The sequence below is a fragment of the Typopeltis vanoorti genome, chromosome 20 (assembly GCF_054136105.1).
Source record: "Typopeltis vanoorti isolate ZY-2024b chromosome 20, IOZ_Tvanoo_1.0, whole genome shotgun sequence".
Classification (NCBI taxonomy): Eukaryota; Metazoa; Arthropoda; class Arachnida; order Uropygi; family Thelyphonidae; genus Typopeltis; species Typopeltis vanoorti.
In genome coordinates, this window is record NC_143568.1 from 56876387 (window position 1) to 56893581 (window position 17195).

At 37.0% G+C, this 17195-nt stretch overlaps 1 protein-coding gene across 2 annotated transcripts in view; it reads right to left on the bottom strand.

Moving 5' to 3' along the window:
* The window catches only part of Sara (Smad anchor for receptor activation), a 418622-nt gene that overhangs the window by 194444 nt on the left and 206983 nt on the right, over positions 1-17195 (bottom strand). For both annotated transcript variants that reach the window (XM_090410157.1, XM_090410156.1), the window contains 2 exons: positions 8457-8510; positions 1891-1959 (listed from right to left, as the gene is read on the bottom strand). In XM_090410157.1, coding sequence (XP_090266283.1) covers positions 1891-1959; positions 8457-8510 — 123 coding nt within the window. The remainder of the gene's footprint in view (positions 1-1890; positions 1960-8456; positions 8511-17195) is intronic.

Below are 17195 nucleotides of genomic sequence, written 5' to 3' on the forward strand. Positions count from 1 at the left end.
CAAATTTCAGATGATTAGAGTAGAGCTCTCATAGTACCCATATATAAAAAGAGAAATAAAATGAATGTGAGAATTACAGAGGTATTTCATTACTGAGCGTTCCTGGTAAGACTTACATAAGTATACCTGAGAAACGGTTGAGAACAATTGTGGAAGAAAAGTTTGGTGAAGAACAGGCTGGATTCAGGCCAAATAATGGCTGTCAGGATCAAATTTTTGCTTTACGACAAATAGTTGAGTAAATCATGGGAATATAACAAAGATCTGTGTTTAAGTTTAGTAGATCTGGAAAAGGCATATGACAAGGTGCCAAGAGAGAAGCTATTCGAAATGCTACAGTTATATGGTGTCAATGGGGCATTATATCAAGCAATACTTAGTCTTTATTTAACTTATGGATCTAAGAGCTCGGTTAGAAATAAAACACTTGACCAAACACTAGAGACCACAGATATGAGAGTCCTGAGAAAGATTAGAGGGGGTGAAAAGATGGCATCAGTGGCAATGTCATATTAAAAATGAGGATATTACAAAAGAACTTAATATTGTTAGCATCCAAGAATGTGTTAGCAGAGCTAATCTCAGATGGTATGGTCACTTAAACAGAATGGGAGAGGAAAGATAAGCAAAACAAGTGTTCTTTGTCAGGTTGGCAGGAAAAAAAGACCCAGAGAAAGATATAGGTGGATTGATACAGTAAAAAGTGCCTTAAAAGAGTGAAATATAATATCTAATAATGTTGGAGTTTTGACAGGTAACAGATTGATTTGGAGGAAAATTGTAATAGGAAGTTAGTAATGATGTAAATTTTTCATGTAGTACTATCATACCCTGTATACTCCTTGAGCGTACATGTCAGGAATTTGATGAACATGATGACGATGAATTTCCAATCTGTGATGGATTTTGAAATTTTAATAATCTTTCAGAGTTGCATGAGAATTTTTTTGAATAAGGTGTTGAACATATTTTGTAAAACTGCTGTATTCCCAACACACAAACCTGGTTGCATGCTAACTGATGGAACTAAATATTAAATGATGGCATTTAAATGTAGAGTGCATTTCTGTGCACTATATTTTGTGGGTTCAAACATTATGTGGTTATTGCTAACTACACTGACTTATGCATTAGGCAAAAAGCTTTCACAAATTAAACTCCCTCATTCCCCCCCAAATTCTAATGAATTTAGAAATATGCATATTTTAGCTCTTTCAAAGCAAACAAACAATAAGATTTCTCAAATTGCTTATCAGATCTTTTCATACATCAGACTTCAACTTTTCAGCCAGCTATCTGCACAAAATACTGAACAGTACCTAACTCATGCTACCTCCCATATTCCACTTGGTTCCTGTCAGTTCATATATTGTAACAGTTCCTACATAACTTGTTTCAGTAATGTTTCAGTTCAGTCAAGTTTGTTTGCCTTTCTTGCATTTATTTTTATGCATTTTTATCCACAAGAAGCCACATTTTAGTAGCAAATCTAATAGTCTCATTATCTTTGTATTTATTCAGGACCAAATAAAATCCAGTTTTTTCAAATAATGATAACACAAGAATTTATTAGAACTATACACAGTCCCATGAGAAAACTGTTGCTCTCCATCACCATTTTGTTTCAGTTTTGAAACTGCTGCAATCACTCAAGCATCAAAGGGTATTTTGTCTTGAATGAATGATCATAATCTGCTATGTTTATGATGGTAACTATTAAAATTAAAACTTACTACAGAATTGCTATTAAAATTGATAACCTTTGGAGAAATAAATTACATGTATGCAATAATAAAAACACTGTAATTAATGGTTGTGTAAAGTATCATTCAGCTTTCTTTTTTTGTACAAGACTTTAAATTTCTATATAATTAAAAAAGAGATACTTACATGTAAAAATCTTAGTTAAAATATGCAGATTCTTGGTAAGAGCAAATATCACAGGTTTACTCTGATCCTCTGTCCAAAAAGAAAAAAAAGTATTTGACTATGTGATCCACTGATCCATTATCCAAAAAACAATAAATTATCTATAATTCTTTATTTTGGAAGTTCAAGCACAGATATTTTCTTATCTATAAAAGAGTTGTTCAAAAGGAAAAGAGATCGTGACTCATCAGCAATACAAAAAAGGGAACTCTAAGCAGAACAAATGGTAGCATGAATATGGAATAAAAAACATGCTTCTGAAACTGTGTTCTGTAGAACCCTAAGATTCTATGAGATTTTGTAGGGGATCTCCATGGAGTCAGAAGGCTCGCCACAGAAGATGAGCATTATTCACACAATGCCTTTTATACCTCTCCTTCACCCATTCTCTTTCAGGCAGTCCCAACTGCCTCTGACAATCCATTTAACTCATTCATTCATGTATTGAAAAAATTTTCAAGAGAGAGAGAGAACAAGAGGAATTCAATACACATATGTATCAATCTCACAGAAGCTCTTTTGTAACTTATAGGTTTCTATCATTTTCCTTCTATTCTGCCTGAAACTAAACTTTGATAGCCATTCACCGATCTGCAATCTATTCTCACAGGGAGAATGCCACAGACTTGTCACCAGCTTGATCCTCTAGGATCCAGAGATGAGCGACTAAGGGTGAGCAATATCCTCATCCCCAAGAAATCCAGGTGAACAAAATCGGCAGACAGTAATTAAGATGTGGCCAAATTATAGCAATACAAAGAGCAATAATGACTTCCATATCTTTACTTGTCAATATGTTCAACATCCAAGTAATCCCTTGTGCTATTTTGCCAACTTTTACAATATGCCCTCTGAACTTGAACTCTATCCACCATCAAATACAAATCCCTAATCTCAGTGATTTCTAGGAATCCAGTCCCATGAACGTGATACAGAGTATGAAATCTTTACGGCATGAAGTGCATAAACATACATTTTGTGATATTAAACTGACAACCATTATCCTTGGCCCACATTGTCAGTTTATTTAAATAATCTTGCAGAATCTTACACCATCTTTATTAACTACTGTCCTCCTCAATTTTGCATCTTAATTAAACAAAAGATTGATACTCCTTGTATCAATAATACACAAACTAAAGAGTATTGACCCTAGCAAAGAACCATGAGACTAAGTATAGTCTCCGGGAAAAATCCCATGTTACTCCTCTTAAACACTATTTTTATAATTACGGCTATTATAGCCTGTTTTTGTTTAGGAGTGTCCCTTATTTAAATACCTTTGGCTATCAATACTCAAAAGAGGTATATATATATTTTTTAGGGCATTATTAGTGAGTATAGAAGGCAATTAAGGTAGAATAAAAGAGGTGGAAAAATTTGGTACACACCTTTTTTGATTCTACAATGTCTTCCATTTCCATGATCTCGCTGAAGGAGGTTGTTTACAAGCGGGGGGGGGGGGGGGGGGAGATGGAGGGAGCATGGGGTGTGTGTGTTTAGACGCAGTAAAATAAGTTTGGATAACCCGGGTTAATGTTAATAATATATATATATATAAATGTATACATATATTATTTTGAATTAGGATGCATTTTTGTTGGGGATTAAACTATTGTGGCAACTGGGTCAGGATTAACGGGGTGTGGAACCGTTTCAGTCGTGTGACCATCTTCGGAACTTTATCAGAAATGAGTGTAGGGCTATGTCAGGGCAAAGTTGCAACTATTTATAGTTATATACATACCTCTCTTGAGTATAGACAGCCAAAAGGTATTTAAATAAGGGACACTCCTAAACAAACACAGGCTATAATAGCCGTAATTATAATAACCATAAGACTTCTTCTTCAGCTTCTCCCACTTAAATGGGGTCACTGTTGATGATGAGTCTCCTCCACATCCAAGTTCTTCATACTCAAGTCCTCTTCTACCAGCTCCCTCCATCTCTTCTTTGGCTGCCCACGCTTCCTCCTTCCTTGCACATCAATCTGCATGACCCTTCTTCCCACATATTCGTCCTCCTTCCTAATCACACGACCAAACCATCTCAACCATGCTTCCTGTATCTTCGCTCCTAAGTTCGTAACTTTCACTGCTCTCCCCCCCCCCACATAGTCATTTCTCAGACGATCCTTTCTGGTCACACTGCACATCCACCTAAGCTTTCTCATCTCTGCTACTTCCATCCTGCTGATGTTATTTTTCCTCAGGTCTACAGTTTCTATAGCATACATCACAGCTGGCCTCACTACTGTCCTATAGATTTTGCCTTTCAGATTGATCGGCACCCTCTTATCGCATAATACTCCAGCCATCTCTCTCCAGTTCCTCCAACCTGCTTGTATCCTGCATCCCACTTCCTTCTCAGCTCCTCCATCTTCTTCCACTGTTGAACCTAAGTATCTAAAGTCCCTCACCTTCCTGATGACATTTCCTTCCAGCTCCAGATCTGTCTGATGGCCGCTGCCCACAGTGCAACACATGTACTCTGTCTTACTTCTGCTCAGTCTCATACCTCTCTCTTCCAGTACTTTTCTCCATCTTTCCAGTTTAGTTCCTGCTTCTTCTCTTGAATCTGCACACAGCAAGATGTCATCTGCATACAACATTATCCAAGGCACATCTTCTCTCACCTCCTCCATCACAATGTTAAACAGAAACAGACTTAATGCTGACCCTTGATGCAAGCCAACTGTTACTTGAAACTTTCTGTCTGTCCCAGACAGATCCGAACACTTGTCTTCACATCTCCCGCACCAACCTGACATATTTCTCCGGAACCGTCTTCTCCCTCAGACACCTCCAAACTTCTTGCCTTGGCAGTCTATCGCATGCTTTCTCCAGATCATTAAATGCCAGATGTAGCTCTCGTTGTTTCGCTCAAAACTTTTCCATCATCTGCTGTAACCCAAAGACAGTATCTGTTGTTGATCTACCAGGCATGAAGCCAAATTGTTACTTTGCAAAACCCTTTCTAGGATTTTCATTGTGTGGGACATCAACTTTATTCCTCTGTAATTTTTACAGTCTTGTGCATCCCCTTTCCTCTTGTAGATGGGGACAAGAGTACTCTCCCTCCATTCCTCAGGTATATTTTCCTGTTGGCAAACTTTCATGAACAGGTCCCACAGCAGGTCAATTCCCTCTTCCTCCAGTGCTTTCCATGACTCCACTGGAATCCTGCCAGGGCCCACCGTTTTTTCCATTCCTCATCCTCTTCATGGCCTCCATCACTTCCACTCTACTGATGTTCTGCACCATCCCCTCAGAAGGCTGCCCATCTTCTCTGTAAGTCCTTGCATTTTCCTCATTCAAAAGTCCCTCAAAGTATATTCTCCATCTGTTTCTTATGTCCACATCCCTCCATAATACTCTTACTTCAGCGTCTTTCATCTGCCTCACATGTAAGATGTCCTTTGCTGCTTTATTTCTACATTTCGCTAGTTGGTAAATTTTTCTCTGTCCTTCCTTTGTTTCTAAATGATCATACAGATCTTGATATGCCATGGCCTTCGCCTGTGCCACAACTCTCTTGGCTTCTTGCTTTCTCTCTCTGTACACCTCTCTGTCCTCTTCCACTCTTGACTCATCCCACTTCTGCTTTGCCTTCCTCTTAGCTGTCACTGCCACTTGTACATTATTATTCCACCACCAACCCTCCTTCTGCTCTCTAATCTTTCCAGATGTCTCACCAAGCACCTCGATTGCACAGTCAGGATTACTTTTGAATTATGTTACCACCAATCTTGTACACCTTCCAGTCCATCCGTAATCCTCTCTAACACCCTCTCCCTAAAACGATTCCTCACACTCTCTTCTTTTAAGCAAAACCACTTAATTGTCTTCATCCTATGGCTTCCAGAGGTTCTTATCTTTGATCTTATTTTAAAGTCTGCGCACAGCAGTCGATGTTGCTGTGCCACTTGATCTGTTGGAATTACTTTACAATTTGTCACAACCTTAAGATGTTTTCTTCTAGTCAAAATGTAGTCAATTTGTGAACTGTTGTTACCACTTCTAAATGTTATCAAATGTTCTTCCCTCTTGTAGAAAAACGAGTTCACAATTGCCAGATCAAATGCTACTGCAAAGTCCACAACCCTCTCTCCTTCTTGTTCATCATTCCCACTCTGTGGCCACCATGCACCCTTTCACAGTCTCTATTCTGTCTCCCTATGTGTCCGTTCAAGTCTCCTCCGACAATCACATCTCGTTTTCTTCCAGTTCCCTCATTTCTTCATCTGACACATTCCAGAACTCATCTTTCTCCTCTGCTGTACAGCCAACTTGCGGGGCATATACACATAATACGACCACCCACTCTTCTCCAAGACCCGATTTCATTTGCATGATACTGTCGTTCCTTCTACCCACTTCCAGTTCTTCACCCTTCATGCTGCCACACACCACAATTCCTATACTATTTCTTCCCTCGTTATTTGCTCCAGAGTAGAACAATTTATATCCATCTACCAATTTCTTTGCCCGCCCCCCCTTCCACCTTGTCTCCTGCACACACAAAATGTCCAACTTCCTCTTCCTCATCATGTCTGCCACCTCTCTTCCCCTTCCAGTCATGCTTCCAACATTCAGTGTTCCCACTCGCAACATCCTCTCCACCTGCTAGGCTCGCTTCTTTAACCGCACCCGCCCTTGATGCGGTAGCCCTCGTCCACTTCTCGCAGCTGTAAGGCGATGTGACTGCGCGTCGCTTAAGGGGTACGCCCAAGCCCCTATATCATTTTCTCTTTGGCTCATATCATGGCTAGAGCTGGCAGTGAAGTTTTACGACTGGATGCCCTTCCTGACATCAACCCTCACCATTTATCCGGGCTTGGAACCGGCACCTATTGAGGCTAGCTTGCCTCCTTCGGTCGCTGCATAAGACGAAATGACTTAGCAAGATAGGAAAGCTTCACCTCTAGCCCTCGAATACTCTAATAGCATTAGGGGGAAGGAGTAAGGAGAGGAGAAAGAAGCAAAGAAAGAAGGGGAGAGACCAGTCTACAGAATAACATTACAGATGTATATCACATGAAGTAAGACATGGTCTAGCATCTGGTACCTCGGATTTGCCATGCCCGTACTCACTAAAGTGAGCCCTTGAGGTGTTAAAATCATTACCTATGCAATTTAAATAAGATATTTTCCTAGCATTGTGTACAGGAAAAAAAAATTATATAGATAGATAGATAATCGTGTAATCTATCCTGAGTAACTGAACTATAACTGATTGTAAACGATTACAAAAATTGTTATTGCTACTAATAACCCACAAATTGTTGTACTATATGACTTGCGCACTGTACAAAGTATAAGATAAATTGGAATCTGAATTGAACCACATGTGAAAAATTGTAGTATTATCTCTTAAATTGTATGTAATTATATAAATATGTGTATTATATATATTAAGCAAATTGTATGTATACATATGTAATTTATTAGACAGATAATAATGTATTATTTGACATAAAAAAAATTATTATTATTATTATTATTATAGTATTACTCTGTATTATTGCCAACCAGTCACTTAAACAGAATGGAAGAGGAAAGATTAGCAAAACAAGTGTTCTCTGCCAGGTTGGCAGGATAAAGACCCAGAGGAAGACCAAGATATAGGTGGACTGATGCAGTAAAGAGTGTCTTAGAAGACAGAAATATAAGATCAGATAATGTTGGAGTCTTGACAGGTAACAGACTGATTTGGAGGAAAATTGTAGATAGGAAGTTAGTAATGATGTAAATTTTTCATGTAGTACTATCATATCCTGTACACCCCTTGAGGGTACATGACAGGAATTTGATGATGATGAAATCTAATATTCTGTTTTTAAAAAATTCTTCGTCTACTTATTTCATCCAGAATTTCTTACTGAATAGAAAGCTATGAGAAATTACATTCATGTTAAGCCAAACTGAAGAAATTAGAATTTAAAAACAAACTAAAGTTTTTATCTAATACTTGGCAAAGGATTATAATCTTTGCATTTCCATTTCCATGCTGAAATATTGCTTAAGGAGAGTAGCTAATTGATAAAAAGTTGTCCTAGATATCCCATAAAGCAAAAAAGACACGACCTATTACAAAATGACTAATTTCAACCTTTTCGAAGAACTAATTGATAAGAAGTACAGGCATAGCTTCCTATAGGATATAATCAATAGTTGAAGTCATAGTTCTAAGATGATTGCAATAAGTGGAATAACCACCATGCTCTGGACAGTGGTTAAGAATTCCCAATGGGGTTTCTGACCTACTTCAAATTTTGCAAGATGCTAAATGAATTTTCACACTTGGGTGAACAGAATATAATGCTTGACTAATTATATTTTTGTTTCCATTTATATTTTACTCCAGTGTTATCAAACAAAAGTTTGTGATATGTTCACAACTGGCTACTGGAGTAATGATAACAATGCACTTAAAATAGATAATGCTAACACATTCAAGAATAAATAATAGATGAAAAAAAAGGAATAAAATGAGAAACTCTGTCTAAAATTTTAAATATCACTTACCGAGTAACCATTTAACGAGCTTATCCATATCTGGTTTATCTTCCATATCATAGTCTGAAGATTAAAAAATAAAGAAATGAATAAAATAAAAATAACCCTGGCATATTTTACAGTTTTTGATTTTCATATATTTTCATTCAATGGGAAGAGTGTTAATCCAGTAATCCAAAAAAAAAAAAACTTAAATCAGAAAACTAACTGAATACTTATATTTTGATTAGGGGTTGGAGGGTATTAGATATGGTCATTGGATCAGAAGAGCTATCCATAACCAAGGTGACATCATGGTCAACTGGTGACCATGCAGTCTTGATTTGGGAGACTGTAAAATATGAGGAATATTCTATCAAGAAGGGACATTTGTGGAACTACAAGGAAGGTTATTATGACATGCTTAGGAAGAAGTGATATTTTTACGTGAGTTAATTCCATTATTATAATTTTAATTATTATGTCTGCTCACGGTATTTCCTTACTGAAACAGCTTAGGAAGAAGCTTAAATCTGCATACTGCAGGATAAGCATGTTAGTAGTGAACAGGATATAGTTAAGAGTCATCTAGAGGAAGCAGTATTAAATTGTGCCTAGGATAAGGAGGGTTAATCAGGTAGGAGTTAGATGGATGAGTAATATCATTAAGCAAGAGCTGCAGAAGAAGAAAATGCTGTGGATGGTATATAAAGAGAAAGGTGACAGGCAAACTCATGAACAGTATAAGGCTCAGGCAAGAAAGGTGACCAGCATGGGAAGGAAGGCAAAATCAGATTACAAGATGAATCTAGTCGAGCAGGCCAAAGGAAAGCCCAAAGATTTCTTTTGTTAAGTATCAAGTAAGAGGAAGAATGGCAGAATGGAATATCAACCTATGAGTGATGATGGTCATGAGCAGACAGAAGCAGATAAAATAGTTGAGTTACTAAATGACCACATTGCAAGGATATATCATGGTCCAGGCTCAACCGTTCCATCACTGGACAGTTTCGCCCAATCCCGGTGCAGTGCCATATGCGCTTCAGGAAGTTGTCACACAACAGCTCAATAAAATCAGCTTTATTCTTCTCATGAGATTTCACTGCTACCCAATCAGCGGCCAGATCATTAAAATTACCCATGATGATTACCCATTTAGTACTCATTAGGTTTATTTGGTGATGCATTTCATCATTACCAGCAAACTTATCCATTGGAATAATCACCAGCCTTTGATTTTGCATGGAAAATTGTTACTAATATTGCAATTTTAGCTTTCCACCTTAAGCGGACTCAAATCATCCAATATTTTGTCTTCTCTATCCTTTCTAACAATACCATACACCAGACACTTTACACACAATACTGATCAGTTGGTATATCTGCTTCTGAGAGCCAGGTCTCACTAATGCATCTTAGGCCACAATGTAAGGCAATCCCTTTGTTCCTGGTACTCCTGGCATTGTGTACAGACATCGGTTATCTCCATGCTTTTTTTTTTTATATGCACCTGTATATTCTCATTCAACAACAGCATCTTTACAAACTGAAACTCTATAAAAAAACAGACATTTCTTTAAACAGTATTATTACTCAAGTATTATCCAGGTAGTCCAAGGATTTATCAAAAGAATCCCACTTAGACCATACACCACTTGCCAAAAGAAATATCTAGTCCTAAAACTTGGACATTGGAAGAATGGAATAATTCTTTCTAGCCATCCTCTTACTGAATTTCTACAGAGGTATTCTTCTCATTTACAATTATGTCCACTTCTATCCTACAGTTTACATGCCTGTATCATATCAACCTCTGCCATGGTTTGTAATCTACATTACCTTATTCAGCTTTCTGTGAAAGCTGACTGCTACTGTTTGTCTCAGCAGCATTGATATCCATTTCATCATTTTCACAAATTTGCAATATGAGCCATGAACTTCACTTTCCTATCCACTACTCCTCCCTATATTGCAGCCTTATAATGAAAACTAGTACCCATTATAGTGAAAATCAAAAAAGTTTAAAGCAAAACGTATTCATGTACCAGATTTCACAAAATATATTTATTATAAAAATAATGGGTAAATTATATTAGATGGACTCATGTTTATAAAGCAAACACTTTTATGTAGAAGAGCCAACTCAATCCAGTGAAATTAAAAACAGTGCAATATTGAGTAAATTGATATCAAATATCATTTTTAAAATAGAAGATAAGGAATAATTTGGGCTATAAAATACAGATATTGTGCAGCCTACATTGGATTCCATACTTTTTTTTTACAAAGAGTATGCAGATAATGCTACCCACAATTAATAAAAATGCAATAATAACAACATCTTCATGACAATGTACCCTATTGAATATGAAAAACAATTACGTACAAAAAAATATAAATGAATTAAAATATAGTGCATACGTTCAATGGACAAAACGTTAGAGATGCCTACCTAACAATGTGTAAGGTGTAAGTCCTCTTTTAGTGTGAATAACAGCCTATACTCTCTGAGGCACTGACTCCACCAGATGTCTGAGGATTGCCAGAGGCAATTCCAGCATACTGCAGCATCGCCCACAACTGCACCTTACACATCACTCCAGGATACATGGATCTGATGCCTTGCTCTACGGCACACCAGGGAGAGTCAATTGGATTTAAATCTGGAGACCTTGGGGGCCACTGGATCCCTAAGCAATGAGTGTTCCTTGACATGCTTGGGTTGCGATTTGGTGGGTGGTGCATTTTTTTGCTGAAACAGACTATTGGTTGCAGGATGTGTGAAAGCCATGAAAGTGAGTCAGTGATCAGCAACACATTCTGGTAGATCAGAACATTTAAGGATCTCTCCAGACATATTAAGGGACCTAATGTATCACACCCAAATGATCACAGAACAACCACCACCTCCTTGAACAGAGATGACCTCACACGATGAGGCCATGGCCTCATGCTGTCAATGCCACACCTTCCAGGTGAGGTCAGTACAACTGAAAATGGGATTCATCATACCACATGACTCTGGTCCACTCTGCAGAGGCCTAGTTTTGATGGTCCCAACACCAGACAAGGTGCAATACCTGATGACAAACTGTCAACAGTGGTGCATGATTAGAGTGTTGGCTCCAGTAGCCCATGGTATGCAGGGTATGCCATACCATTCAGTCGCTTATGCTGTTTGGACCGCCAACATTGAAATTGGATACGATTTGTGCTGCTGTTGCCCTGTGGTTGGTTTGTCCTGGACAGTCTATATCAACCCCACCAGTCATCAATGACATGGTCGGCCACCACTTGCTACTTGCTTGTTGGGCGCTGGCACATCCATTGATGGTATACTCACAACAGACCCTAAATACAGTGTCCTCAAGAACCCCAGGGTGATAGAATGATCCATCTGCCTTGTGCCAATAACACATCGATGATCAAAGTCACTAAGATCGTCACATTTACCCGTGTTCCTCCATTGCAATACACTGCTGAGAAGCGCCAATGTCTGCCTATTTACCATCTGCAGTTGGTTTGGGTGCCTTTCACTCTGTGCAAGGAATGCCAGTGTCAACTTCCCATCACCCCTACTCTCATTTTTGGTCCACTGAGTGTATATTAGCATTTTATTCCATTTTATATTACTTTATAGAATACAGCAGTATTTCCTTGAGAGAGCAAAAACTTGTTAAACACAGTAAATAATGAAAGTAGCACAAATATTTTATACTGAAATTAATAGTCCATCATTATCAGTGTGTAAAACAAATAAGCCATTCAAAAACAGAAGAAAACAAGATAAATACAACAATCAGTTAACCATTGAAATGGCTGACATGTAGTAGAAGGATAATATAATTAAAAATAATTTTTTTTAAAAAAATATATAGATATATATATTTCTGATATTTACATAGAATGAGAATCTCTCAAACTTTGGTGGAGGAGAGAGAGAGAGGGGCAATCATTCCAATCAAAGAAGACCGGTGTAAAAGGGATTTACACTTTCTTTGAAGTTATGTCCATGTTTAAAATTGCTTCTATGGAGAAGGCAAGCTTCATTTCAAAGGCTACTGTGTTTAGCATTAAAGCTATGTTGTGCAGGATGGCCTGGACTTTTGAAGTTTAATTCAGCACAGTATTGACATTCATTAATTCTTTTTTTCCCCAGAGAACAGATTATCTACCCAAAGTATGTTAGATTACATTCTCAAGGAATCTGGCAAATGCCATCTAGAGATTGAGACAAAAGTTTATCTTTAGCAGATGGCAGGAGATCAGATATTTTGTTGATAGGAAAACATGTGGGTATGAGGCGAAACTTCAAGATTCTGCCTATAGGTTCAGAGATATACGGGATTGACATGCTGTACTAGTGGAGCATCCCTCGGTGTGGGAAAATAGGATCAATGACCCATGAATTTGACAAGGGTTATAGCCATATGATTCCATTCAAGCTTTAACAGTGCTAAGTTCTTGTTGTGAGGCTGAAAGAGAAGAAAAGAGAAATGTTATGTTCTTGATAAATAATGATTTGACAATTCTGATTTTTTTTTTTTTTTTAGGGATATGTGATGAGCAGAACTTTGATGTATATATCTACCAGTGAAGGCAGGTTTTAGATAAACACTGAGTGACTGACAAAGTACTAGAGGCTGTAGAAGTAAAAAAGAATGTCCCAGAAGGGTCAACTCCCAGAACTCTCCAGAACATGGTGAATTAAATATATGTGATATAGGCTACCAATTTGATGTAGGTGAGTTTAGTTCATTTTCAAAATGAGATTACATGGCAAAAATATCATATACAGTGAACCCAGAAAGAGGATTGAAAATGAATGTATCTTCATACGGTTTAAAAAATAATTCACCAAAGGTGGGGAAAGAGGATGTCTCATGGTTGTACCATCAATCTTGTTAATAGATCTTATTTTTGCAGCTCAAATATCTTGACTGTATAACAACTTTTCAGATATCTTCACAACATCTAGTGAGAAATCATCACATAGCAGACAAGTGCTATCAGATAATGGAATGGTGGTAAACAGGTAAACTGTGTGAAAGCTGACTAATATATCAGAAACTTGTATTGAAATTATTATTAGCATTATTATTACATGAGACCTCCAGGAAGTCAAGGAGTTGTTGAGGGAGGCCACATATCATTCACACATTACACACTTTATCTTGAATTCATTAACTCTACCTGCACTTGCAACCTCCTAAGGGAAACCATTCCAGTCATGCACCACTCTATGAGAGAAAAATTTAGCTCTTGCCCTTTTTCTTGACTGCATTCATTCTCAACTTCAATGGATGCCTTCTTATCCTCTCCCCACTTTTCATAAAATGAAAAATTCCATTCTACTGGTATCCTTGGATGACCCTCTCAGAAATTTGTAGGTCTCTATCATATATCCCTCTTTCTCCTGTTTAGTGTCTGCAGTCCACAAATTCTCAATCTCTCCTCATAATCCTGGATAACAAGGTCGTTTTGTTTTGTTTCTTTATCGAGTGCATATTGTTAGTGTCTTCAATAATGCTTAGCTTGAGCTAGTAAAATGTCAGCTTGTAAATAATTTTAGTAAGTAAATTATTTGCATTCCGGTGACTATACAGTTTTCTGTTTCAGAAACTTTGACATGACTTATGCAACATATAGCTTAAAACTATCTCTAAACTTGAAGAAGAAACTAAGGTATGTGATGGAGAAGGTACTGGAGCTGCTAGAAACTGAATATGAATTAGGTAATAGGGAGTGAAGATTCCTACATGGATGCTAAAAAATGTTCAGCTTGAACTAGCTATTCCTTTGACCTGGTTGTATAATGATGATAGGGTGGTGCACTAAAATCTATTCAAGATTATGCAACATTATTGCTTTCATGAACAAGATTGCATACACCAGTTGATAGCTTTTAGCAAAATGGGTACTCATCAGCTGAACAATTTCAGCTGCCACCTGCATACTATCTCCTGTCAATTTTTTTGTAGGCAGCATAGTATCTCATCAATTCTTTTGGGTTGTCTTTAGCTTTTAATGTCAGTTTTGTTGTGTCGTCCCCTGTCCTTAAATGCCCTTTCTTATCTCTATTACACTACTGGCCGAGTGAAGCTGTTTGTTTTGTGAGACAAAGAAATGCAAATGGTGGATGCCAATTTCTTTGTCTCAGAACTGGTTCTATCTCCCTTTTCAAACTTAGAGAAAATTTATTTGTTCCGCTGCGCCACCCTGAATCCTAGGATATACTAAATGTAGAACCAAGGAGATAGATCACAGTCAGCGTTCACTCTTCTCAGCTATAAATATACACTTTGCAGTCATTACCTTAATTAATACAATTTCCAGTCTTTGTGTGATTCGTTATTTTTATGGCAAATGCAGTAGGATCTAGATACAGGCAAGACAATATTCACATTAAAACAAAACATTTAATTACAGTTAAATTTCATATATTTTACTGAGAAGCACTTAGTCAATCATACAATTAAATTTTATATACATCATTAAACTCTTGTACATATAGTTAATTATCCACTTTTCATAAAATTCTATCTCAGAAACATAAATGCTAACATTTAGTCACTTAATCTCAATTTTCTACTCAAATCATTAAAATCTCTCTCTTAATACTTATCAAATTTCATTCAAGGTTCTCCTTAACAATCCTAATCAAATTTTACATATATCTCAGTTTTAAGCCAGAACAAATCATAATTAACTCTCTTTCAAGACACATCTATCAGACACTATTAAATTTCCTCCAAAGTTCAATCAGCAACAGTTCAAAAGAAATGTCTCTCAGCACACACATTAAGATCTTCTCATTCAATTCTTTAGTTAGTAGCCATAAAGTTTTCACCTTACCGATTTGCTGGATATTCTATTTTGGCCACATCTATTCTTTCGTCAGACAAATACCTTATATTATCGCTTTTCTTCACACTTCCTCGGGATTTCTATACGATTTCCCTCTATACTTCAACTGGAATTATTCTGTAGTTTTCCACCATCAGGATCTGCTGGGCTTTTGTTTCCGACTGGTAAGTTCTCTCGGTCATAACTTTCACCAACAAAGGAAACCCGCGTGGAGGCTCCATACCAGCCGGACTTCCGTGACACAGGAATACAGCAGCAGGAAAACCGTCTAAAAAGCCTGGATCGCAGCGTTACATCTGCTTTTGAACTCCTTGCCGTTTCTCTCTTTCGTCATCGATGTGTACTTCATGCTTTCACTGTGTGACGCAGCACAGCGCCGCTTGCGGAAACCTTTCAGAACTCTCGTAGTGTTACAGTGGGGGGGGGGGGGGGGAGTGAATATACATAACAGATATACTTGTATATTCACCACGTGTCTCAGAGGTCGGCCGTTTCACATTTAGATTATTATACCCAGCAAATGGTTAGTTAATTACAGTAATTTAGACTAAGCAACTATACAATAATAATTCAATTAAATTTTACATTACTAAGTTAAGATAAGATAACAAAACCAAATTAAGAATTCTACCAAGTGCTTCTTTATTCTGATGAATCATTAACTTTCTCAATAGAGTGATAACAATGTTAAGTCCGAGTGAAACTTAATTTTCTATAATGATTAGTCTCACCCCGACTTAACAGTTTCTTTTGATACTTGTGCTTGGCCTGATTATGAAATACTATGCTAGGCTAACTCTTCTAGCTTGTTTCTTATAATTTAAATAACTAACATCCTTATGCACACAGGATACCTTACCACAATCTTTTCCTTAAGAATCTATTGCATATTACTGATGTATTTTTTTAAAAACATCAGTATTTAAATTCTATTTTTTTAAAAAAGAGAATTAGCTAATTCTCTTTTTACATGGCTTTTTTTTTTTTTACACGATTTCGAAATAACATACTTTAGAAAACAAAAGCAATTATATTTTTACATGGTTTATTTTGATTTAACATGGTTCAAATGGTGCTTATTTTTAAAATTTCTGTTTGAATTCGGTTCTGTTAAAAAGAGTATTTCCATTATAATTATTATTTCCTAAAACAGTACATATTTGGATTTTGGGGAACCCCTTGATGTTTTAAATATCAAGGTTTATTCTATGCTACAGAATGTAGACAACTGTGGCAATTCAAATTTTAGATCGTTTAGCAGCTGGAGAAGGTTCAACATCCTTAGGGAAATATTTTGGATTGAATGAAGTTACCATGAGAACGATTACGAAAAATGGAGAGGCCATTAGAAAATCTGTTCTTTATGGAACAAAATTAGGTGCCAAGTTGGAAAAAAGTGAAGATGGAAAAGGCACTAGCGATGTGGATAGAAGATTGTGCACAAAAAGGAATACTTTTAGATGGAAACGTCATCAAAGAGAAAGCTTTACAGTTGTACAAACAGATTCAGGAAAAGGAGCCAACAACATCGAACAACAATTGTGATTTTTCTTCAAGCACAGGTTGTCTTACAAAATTTCTCAAAAGATACTCGCTTCATAATGTAAAAATAAAAGGAGAAGCAGCATCTGCAGATGAGCCAGCAGCTAGGGAATTTCTTTCAAAACTAAATTATTGAAAATGGTGGCTACACTCCTGATCAAGTTTGCAACACAGTTGAGACCCGCAGTTTTTGGGAAAAAATGCCAAATAGAACTTATAGCGAAATCACCAAAACTTGGTGGCTTTAAAGCAGCTGAGGATTGTGTGACTCTATTATTTTGCAGCAATGCTTCAGGAGATCATATATTAAAACCATTACTCATTAATCGATCTCTAAGATTGCAGGTAATGAAAGGTGTT